Source organism: Orcinus orca, chromosome 2 (assembly GCF_937001465.1).
Source record: "Orcinus orca chromosome 2, mOrcOrc1.1, whole genome shotgun sequence".
NCBI classification, from domain to species: Eukaryota; Metazoa; Chordata; class Mammalia; order Artiodactyla; family Delphinidae; genus Orcinus; species Orcinus orca.
Window position 1 is genome coordinate 172,624,972 of NC_064560.1, and position 18,343 is coordinate 172,643,314.

General features: G+C 55.5%; 1 protein-coding gene across 16 annotated transcripts in view; it reads left to right on the forward strand.

Annotated features, from left to right (window-relative positions):
• The first annotated feature begins 5,135 nt into the window (after window positions 1-5,135).
• Window positions 5,136-18,343, forward strand: part of PAPLN (papilin, proteoglycan like sulfated glycoprotein) — a 62,392-nt gene continuing 49,184 nt past the window's right edge. For 11 of the 16 annotated variants that reach the window (XR_007475834.1, XR_004486131.2, XR_004486146.2 and 8 more), the window contains exons 1-13: window positions 5,138-5,512; window positions 6,243-6,307; window positions 9,154-9,190; window positions 9,405-9,471; window positions 11,623-11,738; window positions 12,652-12,712; window positions 13,019-13,121; window positions 14,599-14,729; window positions 16,310-16,433; window positions 16,920-17,000; window positions 17,077-17,249; window positions 17,353-17,476; window positions 17,962-18,088. Coding sequence is in view for 3 of the 16 variants with exons in the window: in XM_033437809.2 (XP_033293700.1) it covers window positions 5,226-5,512; window positions 6,243-6,307; window positions 9,154-9,190; window positions 9,405-9,471; window positions 11,623-11,738; window positions 12,652-12,712; window positions 13,019-13,121; window positions 14,599-14,729; window positions 16,310-16,433; window positions 16,920-17,000; window positions 17,077-17,249; window positions 17,353-17,476; window positions 17,962-18,088 (1,496 nt within the window). In the remaining 13 variants the exon portion in view is untranslated. Of the gene's footprint in view, window positions 5,513-6,242; window positions 6,308-9,153; window positions 9,191-9,404; window positions 9,472-11,622; window positions 11,739-12,651; window positions 12,713-13,018; window positions 13,122-14,598; window positions 14,730-16,309; window positions 16,434-16,919; window positions 17,001-17,076; window positions 17,250-17,352; window positions 17,477-17,961; window positions 18,089-18,343 lie in introns of all 16 variants that reach the window. The other 5 variants (XR_007475838.1, XR_004486209.2, XR_007475839.1 and 2 more) reach the window with 3 other exon arrangements.

The following is an 18,343-nucleotide window of genomic DNA, read 5'->3' on the forward strand; positions in this document are numbered from 1 at the left end:
GAGGATAGACCTGCTGGGTGGGAGCCAATCAGGACAAGTTTTCTGGAAAACCCCTTCTTTTCCTCCTTTTTGCTGCTCTCCAGTCTTCCGCCCCAGGGCAGTGTCCTGCCCACACCCCAGGGTCTTCACAAGGCCTCAACCTCCCCCTGGCGCCCTGTCCCAGGATCTGGGTTCAGGCCCCAGGGCACAGAAGGACATCCCAGGAATTCTGTTCTGTTTTGGATGGCCCTTGTGTCAGTGGGAGGGTTGAGGAACCTTTATTTCTGTCCCAGCTTTGAGGGTAACACTCCCTTCCAAGGCCGGGTGGCATGTGATGGCCTCTCGTCAGCCATCCTGAGCATTGCCCTCTCATGTCTCACTTCCTGTTCAAGGTCCTGACTTGGATGTGGCAGCGGGAAGGAGGAAAGGGGTTGGTGTGGAGGGGTGCAGACTGGCACCGAGTGTTTGAACGCTCTCCTTCCCACCACCCAACTTTGAGTGGCTATATCGAGGGAAATGGATGTATGTATTGGAGGGTGGGGAGAAGTACAGAGGTAAATGGAGAAATCCTCAAATGTGAAGTGTTCTCTTTTCCCTTTTGGATTCGTAGTGGACTGCAGCATAAGTTGTGACTTTATAGTGGAAATATTTGAATATTCAGTTTGGAAGCTTTGTTTTATTCTAAAGGAACCCACAAGGGTAGAATGCAGTGCCCTACTGGAAGGTAAACTCACCAAGGGCAGGACGATCTGTGTGTTACAGTCCACGGCTTGGGAGAGCTGCTGTGCAACCCTGTGCTTAGTGACATTGCTTCGGTAGCTTGAAAACAGCCGTGGGGTGTTTACACCATGGAAACTGATCAACGCTACAAAGCAGTGCTTTTTCTCCTCCAGAGAGCTGGTTGTTAAGCGTTTACCACCGCTGGACATTTACTCTCTCCATAGGCATTCAGGTTTTCAAGGACTGAATAAATTAATAAACCACCATCCGAAACAGAAGAAAGGAGAGAAGCGGCGTTCTCTAAGTTCAGGTCAGCAGATACCGAGTGCTGGTGCCATAGGGTGAGAGTGGACATTTGTTCTCTGGGGTAGCCCCGCGCCTGAACTCCCACCTGGGGAACCTGCCAAGTCTTGTTTCCCGGGTCCTGGCAGTCAGGGTGCCGACATGCTCCTGTTGGGGCTGGAGTCTAGAAGGGGCTTTTTCTGGGGGTGACATGGGTCAGTATTGCCTAAAGTCAAGTGTCCAGCAGGATGTCCTAACCAGCACTGGTCCTGGGCCATGATTTATGATCGTTTCTGTGATTCCAGCCCATTTCTGTGCCTGATTCTCTAGCTTCCTGTCAATTCCAGGAGCTCCCAATGTCCTTCCTCTGAATAAATTTTCTAAGTTAGCCATGTCCTTTTCTGCAGATTGTAACCAAGAGCCCCGTGTGTCAGGTCAGGTTAGGTGCACGGGAGATCTACTGGGGGAAATGCAGCAAAGATAAAAGGAAGGGAGCAGAAGCAGAGAGAGCCTTTCGGAATGCGGTGTAGATCTGGCAGCTGGAGACCGTCAACCAGCCATGGTTCCCGCACCACTCTCCTGAGGGGCACCTTCAGGGCCACTACCAACCCCTGGTACAGGGCACAATGATGAACAACACAGACCACTGCCCTTGCAAAGTTCACAACTTAAACGGAGAAAGAGAGACAAATGCATCACTGCAGTAGTTCAAAGTGCTAGGGCAAACCCCATACCATGGGAGCACAGGGAAGGCTTCCTGGCCGAGGTGCATCCCGGGAGCCCTGAGGCTTTTGAGGTTTCGCCATCTCCCTCTTCCCTCAGCTCCCCATCCCAACCCAGCCTCACAAAGAGATCTGGCCACTTATTTCTTGGCCGTGTCCCTAGATCTGCAATCTACAAAGATGTTCAAGATGTAGGGAATCCAGGATACGGGTGGAGGGAGCATGGGACAAAAGGAACTAAGTTTTACTGAGCACCTGGTAGCAGCTTTATAGAAGCCAGTTACTTCCCTGCTCCACCACCCTCTGCGTGAGGCTCGAGTGAGCAAGTTGAGACAAGGAGGTGACATGACTTGCCCTAGTTCACACACAATGAGAGGCAGAGCAGGTTGCTGCTGCTTCTGCCATCCCAGGCTAACCCTACCCCCAGCCCCAAGTGGAAGGGAGCCTGGTGCAGCCACAGTGAGTGTGACACAGGGCCAGTACAGAGGGGAATTTACAATGTTAGAGAAGGTCTTACACTTGTACCTGGAATCTTCCTTCTAAACCACCATGTTTTTGTGCACACCATTTTTTTTATGGACAAGAATTATGTGCTGGGCACCGTGCTCACCATGTCTCTCTGAGGCGGTGGGACGTGAGGCTTAAAGGCCAGTGCTTGCCCTAACCAGTAACCGCCAGAGCCCAGCTGGCGGGTCCAAGGATGCACTGCGTGCGGGTGCTGCCTCCCCAGCCTCTGGGTCTCCTTTGCCGCTGGGGTGAGGAGTAAGAAATCATGGGCCGGGGTGTCTGAGAAGAAGGGATCATAGATCGTAGAGGGAAACCAGGAACAGATCCGGGAGGTGCCTCGGCTGCTCAACCCCACAGCAGGAGAAGCAGCTGCCTCCCACTTTACAGGGACCTTTGACCAAGCTCCGAAAATTCCTGGCTGAGGGGAGCAGGGAGTGGGGCTTTTGGAATGGAAGAAACAGATTTTCCTTTTCTAGAGAGGCTTTGGGTAATCCCACTCCCTTTTCTCTGCCAAGCTTTATCTTTGCCTAAGAATTCACAGAAGTCCCCAGGGGCCCCTGCTACACAGCTGCTGCATCTCCTCTCTTCACCGACAGGTAAGAAATGGGCCAGATTTAACATGCTTACTTTTTTTTTTTTGCGGTACGCAGGCCTCTCACTGTTGTGGCCTCTCCCGTTGCGGAGGCTCCGGACGCCCAGGCTCAGCGGCCATGGTTCACGGGCCCAGCCGCTCCGCGGCACGTGGGATCTTCCTGGACCGGGGCACAAACCCGTGTCCCCTGCATCGGCAGGGGGACTCTCAACCACTGCGCCACCAGGGAAGCCCAACATGCTTATGTTTTAATAAGCTTTTTGTCTGAGCATCTGTGATGGCCCAGGGAGATGAGTTGCAGGAGCTGGAGGTCTTAAGAGGGGGTGAGCTCCCCACTGGTGACTTTTCTCTGACCCTCAGGAGGCCAGGGGAGAAATGCCCAATAGCTGGGCTGGGAAACGGACTGAAGACAGAAGAGGATGAGGGAAAGGAATCAACCTTGTGACCTCCCCACCTCCGAGTGCCCCAGGGCCAGTGCTATTTTTCTGGGGATAGGTGATTTCCAGTTCCAAAACAGAGATGGCAGACAAGGAGTGCCTTGGTTGAGAAAAAGAAGGACAGCTAGGAAAGGAAATTAAATGTATCGCATTTATTGAGCTCCTACCTTGATCCCAACTAGTGCTTTGAACTCACATGATAGGGATGCATGCTTTACCCTCAGGGACCTCACAGCTGAATTAGGGAGACTCAGATCCCTGCTGTGTGATGCACCGTAGAACTACAGCAGACAGAGATGGAGACTGAGGGAGCAAGGGGCCACCAACTTAGCCTGGGGTGGCATGGGGAGGGTTCTAGAGAAGATGATGTTTGGCGGATCTTGAGGGGTGACTAGGAGTTTGCAAGGTTAAGAGGGGGTTTCCAGAGTGCATTCTAGGCAGCGGGAAATGGTGGCTGGGAGGTGGGAAACAGCAGATTGTGTGTGGAGAAACTCAGTTGTGGCCGAAGCATAGAATTCAGGGGTAGAGGACAAGCAGACGGCTGGACACAGGGCTGTGTTGTATGTAAGGTGGGCATGGAGGAAGGATGGCACAGAACCGAAAGACCTGGCTACAGAGGAAATGGGACTGGTGCCAGCCCCCAAAGCGAAGGGCAAGCCAAGCCTTGGCATAGACCCCTGGGCATCGCAGGTCACCGGGGATGGATGTCAGCAGAGCTGGACGGGGGGAGATGGGCGGGGAGGAAGCCAGCCAGCGGCGGGGGGAGAAAGTCCAACCTCCTCAGGCGTTCCGGGCGGCCTGGCAGACCTCCCAGACTTGGGCTGGGGCGGGCACCCACAGAGCAGGCTCCGGGAGACAGGTAGGAGGCGGATGGACAGGACCCCGGGGGCGGGGGCGGCTCGCCCCTGGGCTGCTGCAGGAATTTGCCCCTCCCGGCTCCCGGGGAGAGCGGCGTGGGAGGAATTGGGGGCTCCGGGAGGAGACCCCGCCTCCCACTCTCCGCTGAGGCGGGCGCGGCGCCGGGTCCCCGCTCCGCGTCGCGCGCCCTCGGGCGGGGGTGGGGGAGGTCGTGGGCGCGCAGGAAACCCCGGGAGCCTCGAGGGCTGGGGCCGGGCGGACAGACGCAACCCAGGCGGCCCGCGCCAACCCTCCCGCCTCCTCTGCCCTCCCCCACGTCGGACGCCGTTCCGGCGCGGGTCTCCGGAGACCGAGCGCCCCCCTTCCCCGGTGCCGCTGCGGCTGTGGGCCTGGAGCGCCCGAGCCCGGGTCCCTGCGCCGCCGACCCGCGCCTCACGTCGCAAGCCGCCCCTCTCCGTCGCGGGGGCTGCACGGGGCCCGTTCCCCCCGCGGGGCGGGCGCGGGGGAGATCCTCGCGTGGGGACCGGGAAGGGCGCGAGGGGACCCTAGACGCCGGCCCCCGGCACAGCCCGCGCGGAGCCGCAGACCCGGTCGGCCGGAGTCCGCTGCTCCCAGTAGCAACCATAAATAAAGTTCTTTTCTTCTGTCCTTCCTGCCGTCTTTCCTTAAGCTAGGCTCATCCCCGCCCCCTGAAGGCAGTCTCTACTTTAGAGAAGCAGCATCTTTGCCGTTAGCCCGAGAACAAGGCTCCCCGGGCACCTCGGTTTCCCCTCCCGCGCGCGGTTCTTACACGAGGGGCCGCAGAGGCGAGGCTGGACCGCGGCGGTGCGAGCGGGAGGCAGCACGCCACCGCCCTCACCCCGCCAGCCGCGTGGACCTCCGGTTTGCAGAGAAAATGATGCCTACGTGAATCACAGTTGGTGCTAAATTAACGGAGCATGTGCATGGTTAAATGTGCCAGGTTATATCTGGCTGAACCTGGCTTAGGTATGCTCTATTTTGTTCTTCTAAACTGCAATCATTTTATGCTTAAGAAAATTAAAGAGAACAATGATAGAATTTCAGATTTTAAAACTTAAGCATACAAGCCAGTACTTGTTTAATGTTTTGTACTGAAAGGGGCACGTTATGTATGTCATTCTCCAGTACAGTGACATGTACACACATGCACACCTACTGCACACATGCACGAGACTGCACTCAGACACTCTACCTGCTGCACTCGCACACATCATATGCGTGCACACACCAAACTCCACACAGGCATTTTGTACACACACACACACACACACACACACACACACACTACATTGCACACACGCACACACTGCACTCACTCTGCACACACACACACCTCTTAGGGAACCTGCTTGTGGAGCTTCTCCAGTACAGAGAAATGCTGGCTTGGGTTTAAAGTAAGATACAATTAACATTTTTAAAGCATTTAAGTTGAGTTTTAAAAGTGCCTGCAGAGACTTTAAAAAACATTTTTATTAACGAGTTTTTAAACAAGCGCTGTAATGGCTTTTTAAAAAGAATCTCTTGCTGAATTAAAACAGTGAGTCTGATTGCTTTGATTCTGAACTCCTGGTCTTTTAACAAGGAAGTTTTTTGTTTTTTTTTCTTTTGCTGTACGCGGGCCTCTCACTGTTGTGGCCTCTCCCGTTGCGGAGCACAAGCTCCGGACGCGCAGGCTCAGCGGCCATGGCTCACGGGCCCAGCCGCTCTGCGGCATGTGGGATCCTCCCGGACCGGGGCACGAACCCGCGTCTCCTGCATCGGCAGGCCGACTCTCAACCACTGTGCCACCAGGGAAGCCCTTGTCTTTGTTTTTAAGGAAGTATTTTTAATTGCCCTCTTTCCATCCCTCTGAAACCCTGAAAGAAGTTACTCTTGAAATTTAGCAGCCAGTTATAGACGGGCCTTCCCTCCCTCACCGTGTGAGTGGCACGGCCGCTCCGCTGCGCCCCACGGCATCCCCACAAGTCCCTCTGCGGGTGTCCGGGTCACCTGTGGGCAGCCGGGAGGGAGGGACAGGCCACCCCCGCCGCGCCGGCCCAGGAGACCGCGGGGAGCGCGGGATTCGGGGTGGGTGGGGCGGCGCCTTGTCCCGCCCACGCGCTCCAACCCTGGCCTCTCCCGCAGGCCAGGCCGAGATGCAGCTACTGCTGCTCGCGCTTCTGCTGCTGCCCCAGGCGCCCGGGTCCTCGGTGAGTTCGACCCTTCCCCTCCACCCTGCTCCGCCCCGCCCCGGGAGGACCCTGCTGGGGAGGCAGGGGCGAGGGCTTGGCCGCGGGCCGGAGCCCCCGACGGCTGGAGCACCCCCGTCAGTGGCGCCATCCCCAGGAGAGGGCCAATGTCGGCGACGGGGACGGTGGTGTGGGAGGAGGGAACCCTCGGCCCCAGCTCCTTCAAAGAGGGGTGGGACCTTGAAACTTCCCTCCTGGCTTTGGGGCACAGTTTGCAGAAATGGCAACGTCCCAGCGCCCTCCCCCTTCAGAAGGTGCTGGGGGGCACTGCTAATGCTGGGAACGTCCTGTCCGGGTGGTATATCACGGTGGAAGGAAGAGGGGGTCAGTGCTGGCACCAGCCAAGATGCAGGGCTAGGTGGCCCATCCCACCAGATGTCTGCCACCTGCCTGGGACCAAACTCAGCTGCTCCTCAGTGGGGAGGTTTGGGGTGCCAGCCATTCCCCACTGCCTTTGGGGTTAGCATCTAGAGCAGGGCTGACCGATAGAACCTTCTGAGATGATGGAAATGTTCTGCATCAGTGCTGTCCAATAAGATAACCACTCAGTTCATGTGGTTACTGAGCACATGAAATGTGGCTAATGCAGCTGAGGAACTGACTCTTATTTGATTTTGATTAAAGTGAATTTAAATAGACTCATGTGGTTAGTGGCTACCGCATTAGCGCAAATTTAGAAAGTGGACACAGGAAGCCAACTGGTGATCACAGTAGTGGTTTCATTAGCCCGAAGGACAGGGCTCCCTGGAGAACATACCTGGGTTCTATGGAGGTGCAGAGAATCTTCTAGACCACAGGACCGATCTTTGGGGAAGGGACTGTCTGCAGAGCAGGGCTTGGTCCTGGAGGCTGCTCCTGCCAAGTTTCTCCTGCGTTGACAGGATGGAGGGCACAGATTCCGTCCTGTCCCTGGAGAGCGCTCCGCAGGGGGAGACCCACAGCCCTACCCAGCCCTCTGAGGCCAGCAGGAGGACCCCTGAGAAAGGACCCAAACTGTTTGCTGCCTTGAGGAGGGCAGGGGGAATGATGCCTCAGTGGAAATGTGAGTGGAGGATGAGAAGGACTCCTCCGACCAGGGCCGAGAGGGGCAGGCAGGGATGGACGTCAGCAGTGGGCACTGCTCCAGAGCCCCACGGATTTAGCATGGGCCACAGTGAGAGCAGAGGGTGGGCTAAAGCCCCCTTGCTCATGTCCTCTCCACCACCTTCTGGCTTCCCCGGGTCATCTTTGCCTCCCCATGGTCTTGTTCCCTAAGTGCCACACGCTGAGGTCCTCGGCACAGGCTTTATCCTAGTGCCTGGCTGAAGCTCAGGGCTCAGGGTGTGGGTGGGGCATGGTGACAGTGTCAGGACACCAGGAGGAAACTCAGAGCCACCTCCTAACAGCTGTGACCCTAAGCAAATCACCAGGTCTTAGATTCCTTTAATGGGGGGCGGGGGGGATAATAACACCCACCCACAGGTTGCGTGCAGGTGAAGTGAGTCAAGGTGTCCATAGCAACCTGGGTCCTCTTAGGTGCTCTCTCCCTTAGAGACACCTGGATAGCTGGGGCTGAAAACTCTCCACACCCCCTGCACTGCGGGAGGGTGTGGCTCAGGCTGGTTTTAGCTGGGTGCAGCCCCCTGCCCCATGGCCCAGGCCGGTTCTAGCTGAGGCCAGGACTTCCTCGCCGGACGCCCAGAACTTCATGGGATCATTCTCTGTGCTGACAGGGGTCAGCCTGAGCAGAGTGAGTAGCTGATTACGGAGGGATAAAGCACCACGCCCCTTGCCACCCCCAACCCCAGGCTGGTCGGGGGGAGGCTTCACGAGGGGGACTTCCAATCTCCTCGCCTCTGCCTCTGTTCCCACTCCCACCCTCACCCATGCACGTCGGGCAGCTGATCCCCTGGGAACAGTGCAGCAGGAAAGGGGGCTCCTGAGTTGCCCAGGTGGGGCTGGAGGAGGAGCTGGTGGGGTGCTGAGAGCGTCAGGAGGCAGGTGAGGACAGGCCCAGGGTGAGGGTGGACTGGAGCAGCTCATTCTGGCTTCACACCATCATGCGGGCTCATGGTTTGGGTAATTATAGAGAAACAAGATGTGTCTGTGATGCTGCTGGCTGACTGATTTCTTTTTGTCAGAGAAACTAAAGTACAGGACAGGGCCTGGCTCTAGGATGCCTGCTTCACGGGTGCTGGGCTCGGGGGCAAGGGGATGTTTGTAAGGCTTGGTACTTAAGGGGTCCTGTATTCAGGTGAGTCCTCCCCCACCCCATCCTGATGGCCCAAGGTGGCTGGGTGGCAGGGGTGCCCCTTGTTGACTTGCCCACGCCGGTAAGCCCAGCCCAGGCGCAGGGAAGGGTAGACTGGGGAGGCTCAGTCTCGTGCTTCAGGAGTGAGACTGACACCCAAACAGGACTTGGTCAGAGGTAATTAGTAGCCAGGAGGAGGCGGCAGGATGAGAAAGCAGCAGTTCTTGTGGGCCGCTTCCAGAATTCTTATTTTGTAGTGATGAGTCTGGAGTGGAGGTGCTTGTGGTCCCTGGAAAGTCACCCTCCAACCCCGACACTCAACATCTTCCCCTTTAAAACGGGAACGGATCCAAGTAAATTTTAGTTTAAATTTCATAGATAGAACACTTTTATATTCTGGTTCGCTGGTTTTTGGAGGCTTGGCGATTTTGGCCCAGTTAGAACTGAAGGGTAAATGATTTGAGGAGTGAAAGCTCAGACCTTTGGTCTGGCTGGCCCTTCCTTCTTGGTTTTGTACGTGGTTCATTGCATGTGTGAGTTGTTCTGATTCAGGGTTCTGGTTTTATTATAAAACAAGGAAAACCTGATGTTTGGCACCGAGGCGCTAGAACACTGTGAGTAATCTGCGCGTGCGTAAACCTCCATCCTCGCCCGGCGGGTGGCTCGCGACGGGAGGAAGAGTTTGCTTTTCCACGTTAGGACTTGAATTCTTCCTCTGGAAAATAGCAGGGATTTCTTTCCCCTAGAGATTCTTATGTCGTGATGCCCTAAAATAAAGTCCCCTTCCAGCAAACGGGACATATTTCCAGTCCACCTTTTGCCTCCTAGCAAGAAATCATGTCCAACACCTCTCCAGCTCCTTAGGCCTCGGCTAGTGTCGGCGTTGGTTCTCCAGGTGAGGTCGGTGGGACCCTGGTGAAAGAGCAGAGGCCTTGGGTGAAGACAACCTGCTATTGTGTCCACCTGTTCCTACGTGGCTCCCTCTCTCTCTGCCTCTCTCTACTCCATGCACTGGGGTCCGTCAGGTTATTCTGAGGAGTGAATAAGAGAATATGTGTGTAGCATGTGGGCTTCTGATGCCAGCTGCAGGGTGTCACATTTTTCGGGTGGGAAACTGTATCTATTAGGATTATTTTTCTGTTACAGAGTCCCAAATAACAGTCCTTCCACAAGAAAGACTTGATCCCTCTTTCAAATAAACACCCGGAGGTCAGAAGTCTAGGGATGTTCTGTCTCACCACATCCTCCAGGCTCCAGATTCTATCTTTGCTTCACTATGTGAAGCCTCCATTCCCAAATTACCTTATAGTTTAGAAGGCTGCTCCAACTCCAGCCATCACATCTGATTTCCAAATAGCAGGAAGGAATACAGGAGGAAGAAGAAAAAGGACAAATGCACATGCAAGCTATCTCTTAGGGACGCCTTATTTTATTGCGTTTGCAGATATTGCATTTTTTACAGATTGAAGGTTTGTGGCAACTCTGTGTCGAGCAAGTCTGTCGGTGCCGTTTTTCCAACAGCATTTGCTCAGTTTGTGTCTCTGTGTCACATTTTAGTAATTCTCATATTTCAAATTTTTCATCATTATTATATTTTTCAGTAATCTATGATCAGTGATCTTTGTTACTATTGCAAAAAGATTACGACTTTCTGAAAGTTCAGATGATGGTTAGCATTTTTTAGCAATAAAGTACTTTTTAAAAATAAATGATTTTATTTTATTTTTTTGGCTGTGTTGGGTCTTTGTTGCTGCGTGTGGGCTTTCTCTAGATGCGGCGAGCGGGGGCTACTCTTCATGGCGGTGCGCAGGCTTCTCATTGCGTTGGCTTCTCTTGTTGCGGATCATGGGCTCTAGGGGCACGGGCTTCATTTGTTGTGACACGGGCTCAGTAGTTGTGGCTCTCGGGCTCTAGAGTGCAGGCTCAGTAGTTGTGGTGCACGGGCTTAGTTGCTCCGCGGCATGTGGGATCTTCCTGGACCAGGAATCGAACCCGTGTCCCCTGCACTGGCAGGCAGATTCTTAACCACTGCGCCACCAGGGAAGCCCCAAGTACTTTAAATTGAGGTGCATACATTTGTTTCTGTTTTTTCTTAGACAGAATGCTTAATAGATTACAGTATAATGCAAACAGCTTTTATAGGCACTGGGAAATCCCCATATTTGTGTGATTTGCTTTTTTACCATATTTGTTCTATACCGGTGTTCTGGAACCAAACGTACAGTATCTCTGAGGTATGCCTGTACTGGAGGCTGCTACCCAACACTTTTATGTACATCTCGCTGACAAGAATTTAGTGATATAGCTGTGGTTAGCTGCAGGAAATCTGGGAAATGAATTTTGGGATGGAGGCAGCCAGGTATCCAGCTAAGAGTCAAGGGTCCTCTTAATAGGAGAAGGGGAGGATGGATATTGGGGAAGTCCTGGGAGTCCCTGCCACAGATCGGCAGGAAGAAACCACAGCCCCCACTCCAACCACGCACGCACGCACGCACGGTTAGATTAAGTTCTTATTCTAATAGGCCAGAGCTACAAAAACATGGCGCTGCCCGTGGGCAACATTCCCCGCACAGGTGGAGTCCTGTCTGCCTGATGACACGCTGTTCTTCCTGCCCTTTTGTATCTCCCTCCTGGAAGGGCATGCTCTGCTGATCCGTGGGCTTCCATTCAAGGGAATGTTCGCAGACATCTTGATTCTCAAACCAGGCTCTTCCCAGCCAGGGGATATCACGGTCAGGGGAGAGATCTCTGCCCCCAGCTTGGCGGCTTGCCCGCTGTACTTGGCAAGTAGGGGCGGCTGGTGGAGGTGGCGTTGACGGATGAGAAGGCCGGCTCCCAGCTCCTTATGGTGACAGCTGGCCAGTTCCACAAATAAGTATGTCCGGGTGCCTGGCGGTGCTGCCGTCCTGAAGGCTTGGCTCTAGGAGACAAGATCTCAGGTTCTTTGCAGGGGAGGGGGTGTTTTGAGACAGGGGGCCCCGGGGGAGCCCTGAGCACCCTGTGGGGCTCCAAGTGCTGAGTCCCTCCTGAGTGTCTCCTCCCGCAGGCTCCCAGGGTGAGGCGGCAGAGTGACACCTGGAGCTCCTGGGGCAGCTGGAGCCCTTGCAGCCGGACCTGTGGAGGGGGCGTCAGCTTCCGGGAGCGCCCTTGCTACTCCCAGAGGTAGGAAGGTGGGAATGGGCCAGCTTGTAAAAAGAGGGCAGGCGTGAGGGAGCAGCTGGGTCTTGGGCTAGGTGTCCCGGGCCAGTGCCAGGCCACAGGGGCAGGACCTACGACATAATGGATTTGTGCTGGGAGCAGCGTTAGTGGAGAATTTGAAATTGATTCATTTCCACGTCCTTACACTCTGACTGCAACAACCACCTTATTTCAGGGGGCTGGAGCCATTCCTGCTTCATCCACCCCGAGTCTCTAGATCCTCATGCAGTACCTGGCAGGTGCAGTGAATTCTTGTTGAATTAATGAATAATCTTCAACAGTTTAACCTGTGTGGTTTCTCTACTGTCAGCTTCTTTGTCAAGTATAGATGTTTTTCACTCTAAGTGACTTAGTAAGCACCTGCTCTGTGCTCTGCACTCTGATAGGTACTATAGGGTGCAAAAGAAGGGGTGCTGACACCCTGCCTGTCAGTGGGTTTACCTGTTCCTGAAAACTTTGCGTGAAGAGGGAGAGAGATAAGACATTACTATAAGTGCCTTATCCTCATTTACTCCTTAAGTGGCAGAATAACCTTACCAGGTGGGTAGGTATTACATCTTATTGTGTCTCCAAGGGCAGAATTTGAGGCTTCTCTGGGAATTTGCTTTAAGAGGCAGAGTGGCCCCAAGTTAGACAAACTCTGGGGTAGTTAGACTTCTGGGTCTGACTTCTCCCAGGTATAAACAGAGGGCTGATTAAACCTACCTAAAGGGATTTATGTGTGAGGCCGCACCCCTCCCCTCCTTGCCACCCCTCGGGCCCAGTGGTGCCCACCAGGTGGCGCCACCGAAGCTGGGGTCCTGGCGGGGGAGCCCCAGGAGGGGGCGGGGTGTTGGGTCATGGGGGTTCGGGTCTTCCCAGCGCTCTCGCCCTGCAGGAGAGATGGGGGCTCCGGCTGCGTGGGCCCCTCCCGGAGCCACCGCTCTTGCCGCACCGAGGTAAGGTAAAGCCCCCAGGGGTGGGGGACAGCTTCCCGGACGCCCTGCTCGGCTGACATCCTAGCCCTCGGGGGCCCTCCTGTCGGTGCACAGCAACCCCTTCCTCACCCACCCTGAAATGATAGCTTCGCCCGGGCAGCCCAAGGCCCCTAGAGCGGGCGCACGGGAGCCCTGGGACCCGACTCCACCTCCCCGAAGCTACAGCGGGGGTTGGGGGGACAGGACCCCACCTCCCCGGGGCTAACCGGGCGGCAGACCCCAGTGGTGGACCCACGAGCCCCTTCCCTTGTCCCCTTCGCCCCGCAGAGCTGTCCCGACGGGGCCCGCGACTTCAGGGCGGAGCAGTGCGCCGAGTTCGACGGCCAGGAGTTCCAGGGGCGGCGGTACAAGTGGCTGCCGTACTACGGCGGTAAGTGCGCGAGTCCCTCCGACTGCTGCCCCCCACTGCGTTGCCCTATGCTGGGCCCCATCTTTGGGGGATCTCTTTGCTACACTGACTGCATTTCGCAGTTCTCATTACCATATTATAGATACGTTGTCAAATACATTTAAAGAAAAACCTCCAGTACCCCCAGCAGGGCATAACAGTGGTGGTCGTTTTGAGGTTTTTCCATCCTTTTCCCCTCCGTACATACGTTTTCAAACAAAGCCTTGGCCAAGCCTCTGACGTTTTGAGACTTCTTTAGTTTGGCCTGCTCCGGAAGCATGCCTCACGTGGCAGGAGGCATGGTGGGGGGCCGGGCAGGGGGTGGGGTGCGAGGTGGCGAGTGGAGTCTGTGCCTGAGTTTGGGCAAACTGCAGGCTGGGCTGCAGGGGGCTTGATGTGGCAAGAGCTCGTTTACTCAGAGTCTCTGGGGCTGGAACCTGGCTCTGGGTAAATTTGAGGAAGATGTAGGTCATTAATTTTTAGAGCAATACAGTTCAAGAAAACAAACAAACAAAAAACACTAACATGTGTACTTAAAACATTTTAGATGAGTCAGAACATACCTTCTGAGTAGTAGTTTTCACTGCTCACTGTGGATGACTCCTGGAAACTCTGTGGCACTCGGGATTCCAAATCAGTAAACAGAGCTGTGTGTGCTCTGGGGTGGGGAAGGGGTCTTGGCCAGAGGGGGGGCGGCTCCAGTGGGGTGGTTTGCATTCATTGCTCCTCCTGGATCCTAAGGTGAGGGTATGTTGAAAATAATTTAAATACATGTTATAGAAAAATTAGAACACAGAGGAAAGTTTAAAAAGGGTTGTTGAGGGATGCCTTCTTTGGGTGGAGGTGATTACAATCCTGTTAGCACTTCTGGGCTGTTTAAACAATGTGTATATATATTTAGATAAATATAAAAATTGAAACAAAAAAACCTTAACCCTATCTCTTTCATAGGATCCAGGCTAGCATTTCATGCTAGCCCTTTTCACATTATTCTCTCTCTGTTTACCTACTTGTAGTTATTACATAGTATCACTTTGCACTCTGTTATAAGCATCTTCCCACATTACTGTCTAGTCTTCATAACCATCGTTTTTAATAGCACAGTCAACACGCGTAATATTCTAGTGATAGATAATAGAGTAGCTGATTGTTAAAACTTGGACCATTATATATAATAAGGCTGGGATAGACCTCTTCAAATGTCTAGCTTTTTCCTTATTCTGGGATTTTTCTTCGACTTGATTCCCAGGGATTCCCAGAGATGCAGCAGTTTCGGGGAGAGCATCCCTTCTCCCTGGCTTGGGGGTGGGATTCTGAGCCACTGGGAGTATGTATGGCGCTGTGCGCCCCTCCCAGTCGTGGGCGCGCGTGCTTCTGGCTCCTGCCCACACTTCGCTGTTGCTAGGACAGGCCTTGAACCTCGCTCAGCCTCTCAGCTTTCCCCTCTTGCTCGCCGCAGCCCCAAACAAATGTGAACTGAACTGCATTCCCAAGGGGGAGAGCTTCTACTACAAGCACAGGGAGGCCGTCATAGACGGGACACCCTGCGAGCCTGGCAAACGGGACATCTGCGTGGATGGCAGCTGCCGGGTGAGTTATGTCCCCACCCCCACCAGATGGCTTGGGGCCTGTTGCAGACGTCGCCCAGCCCCGCACCAGCAGGCCAGGGGCTCTCATGACTTTGACGTCTTCTCAAGACTAGCTTCTAAGGTGCCTTGCATCGCAGATGCCCTGTGACCCTCTTACCTTTGCCCTTTGAAAACTCTAGCCCCACAGTAAGAGGAACCCTCTGGGTGGCACTGTGAACGCTGAGGCTACCACCTCTTCCCGGTAATTTTGTTTCCACGCTGCTCTTCACAGCTGCTCACAATTATACTAAATGAACCTCTCTTCCATTATTTTTTTTAATTAATTAATTAATTTATTTATGGCAGTGTTGGGTCTTCATTTCTGTGCGAGGGCTTTCTCTAGTTGTGGCAGGCGGGGGCCACTCTTCATCGTGGTGTGCGGGCCTCTCACTATCGTGGCCTCTCTTGTTGAGGAGCACAGGCTCCAGACGCGCAGGCTCAGCAGTTGTGGCTCATGGGCCTATTTGCTCCGCGGCATGTGGGATCTTCCCAGACCAGGGCTCGAACCCGTGTCCCCTGCATTAGCAGGCATTTTCTCAACCACTGCGCCACCAGGGAAGCCCCATTATTCTTAATTCTTTCCATTCCCCTCTCCCACCCCTGGATTTCCTCCTATTTTCAGATACTTGAAGATAATGTCCCTATAGCCTTCTCTCCTGTATCCTCAAATCTTCCAGGCATAAATATTCTAATACATTCGCCAGTGTATTTCTTCTTTTTTTTTAAATTTATTTATTTTATTTATTTGGTTTTGGCCATGTTGGGTCTTTGTTGCTGGGCGCGGGCTTTCTCTAGTTGTGGCGAGCGGCGGCTACTCTTCGTTGAGGTGCACAGGCTTCTGATTGCGGTGGCTTCTCTTGTTACGGAGCATGGGATCTAGGCGCACGGGCTTCAGTAGTTGTGGCACGTGGCCTCAGTAGTTGTAGCTCACGGGCAAGTAATAGAAACCCAACTAAAACTGACTTAAGAAAAAAAAATGCCATTGGGGGAGGGGGTGGCTGGCTGGCTGCAGGTCCTTGAATGATGATGCTGGAAACATCTCTCTCCTTGTCTCTTTGGTCAGCTTAGGGGCAGACAGGTTCTTCTGATGAGGTGTGAAGATGGCCCAGCAGCCCAGGCTTCAGTTATCCCAGCCTGGCAACTCCCTGGGACAGGGCGCCCTATTCCCAGGAGTTCCAGCAACCTGGGGTTGCCTTTGGCTTGTCCTGGCCTGGGGCTCCCCCTGTGAGCTTTGAGCAAGGCATACAACCCGCTGATTGGCCCGAAGCCCCTGTTGGGGAACTGTATGCAAACTCTGTGGGAGAGAGGTGCTCCCACAGAGGAAGGAAAGTGAGGTGCTATTGCCAGAGCAGGGGACACGGTGCCGAGTAAGCAGAAGAGGCGGACTGTCAGCCACAGGCCAGATTCAAGGTCTACTCGGCCCCCATGGCTAGTGACTGGTTACTGCACCTCCTGGACCTGGCTACGCGGGCAGGGTTCAAGTCCTGGCGTGACCGTGACTCACTCTGGTCTCTCCCATCTCCCCTCATCTCTGCCTGGTAGGTTGTCGGCTGTGACTACAACCTGGACTCGTCGAAGCAGGAGGACAAGTGTCTGCAGTGTGGTGGTGATGGCACGACCTGCTACCCCGTCACAGGCGTCTTTGATGCCAATGACCTCAGCAGAGGTGGGGCTCCTCCCGGGGTCCACAGACAGTTGAGACAAGGGTCTGTTACCTGCTCCTTCCTGGCCTGTCTCCCTCACTGGCTGAGTTGCTCTCATGGCACTTAGAGGGTCTGATGTGGCACTCAGGTCATGAAAGCCCTGAGGTCCCGCCTCAGGGTGGAGGCTAAACCATAGTCCAGGAGCCTGTGGGCTCACACTAGGATCTCTGCCCCCTTATCCAGTGGCCACCTGGATGCCTCCTCATCCCTTCCCCCACTGTCCCCATCTGCCCCCTCCCCTCCCGGTCAGTATGGGTGCTGGAGCCTGCCCGCCCCTCTGGGCTTTGTAAGGCTGTCTGCTCCTCAGGAACACTCTTTCCCAAGCACCCCGCCCTGCCTGTGTCCTCCTTGCCCTTCCCTGACCCCACCTGTGCTGCCGGGCACGTGGCATCCTCAGGGCCAACTCCTCCCTGTGGCCGAGTGGTCCCGGAGTATCTCTGTCCCCTCAGGCTACAACCAGATCCTCATAGTTCCCGTGGGGGCCACCAGCATCCACATTGAGGAGGCGGCCGCCAGCAGGAATTTCCTGGGTGAGGAAAGTTTTGGGTCTGGGGCAGGGGGGTGGGTCCTGCCAGGGCAGCTGACCTGGGTGCTCGCCCCGCACAGCGGTGAAGAGCGTCTGTGGTGAATACTACCTCAACGGGCACTGGACCATCGAGGGCGCCCGGGCCCTACCTGTGGCCAGCACCGTCCTGCACTATGAGCGGGGAGCTGAGGGGGACCTGGCGCCCGAGCGGCTCCACGCCCGCGGCCCCACCTCGGAGCCCCTGATCATCGAGGTGAGCGGGGCTGGCGGGAGAGGGGGGCAGCCAGTAGGAGGGCTGCGGGCTGGGCGGGCACGGCCCCCTGGCATCAGGCCTCAGTGGGGACCCTCCTGCACAGCTCATCAGCCAGGAGCCCAACCCTGGCGTGCACTTCGAGTACCACCTGCCCCTGAGCACCCCCCGGCCCGGCTTCAGCTGGAGCCACGGCTCGTGGGGCGACTGCAGCGCCACGTGTGGTGGAGGTGAGGGCAGGGCCCCGGTCAGGGGGCGCGGCTGCACGCGGGGCTTGGCTCTCTCTTCCAGGCGCTCCAGCTGTGGGTGCGAGGTGGACAAGTAGAGGAGACAGCTTCACGTCATGGGGGGTCACCTGGGGGAAACCCAGAGATCAGGAGACTCGAGGAAGGGCCCCCGCCCAACCTAAGAGAACCAGAGGGCTTCCCCGAGGCAGTGGCATCTCACAGGAGACAGTATTCCATTGTCAGTGGAGCCTGGGCCTGGAGCTAGTGGTCAGGTGTCAGAGCGGGGCTCCATCGCCCACAGATACAAGTCTCTGAACCTCAGGTTCCTCATCCGTAAATTGAGGATGGTGATGGCAGCCTACCCCAGGGGGTCATGTGAGGCTTAATCAAGGTGACGCTTGGGATGTGTCCGGAAGGGTGCCTGGCCCAGAGAATGCATTTGGCGAGTCTGGACTGACTGGTTGCCTGCTACGGCCGGGCCTCTGCAGGTCAGCAGACCCGCCCAGTGTTCTGCATCATCGACAATGAGGTCTACCCCGAACACCTGTGCCGGCACCAGCCGCGGCCGGCTGACCGCCGCCCCTGCAGCCCTCAGCCCTGCCCACACACCAAGCGGTGAGGCCCTGCTGGCCCCCTTGGCCCCTGCGGGATCCAAGCTCTTAGGTGGGAAGGGAGTGGGGTCCCTCAGCCGCTTTAGACGTTGAGCAAAGAAGGAGGTTGAGGGGCTCCTCAGAGCTGTGGCCAGAGGGGGAGGAACCAGCCGTCAGCCGGGCAGGGGCAGTGGGGGGTCCTGAGCATGAGACCCCAGGCTATTCCATCCGCCATCCTGAGCCCACACAGTGCCCAGAATGTCCAGGCTGGTGGTGGGAG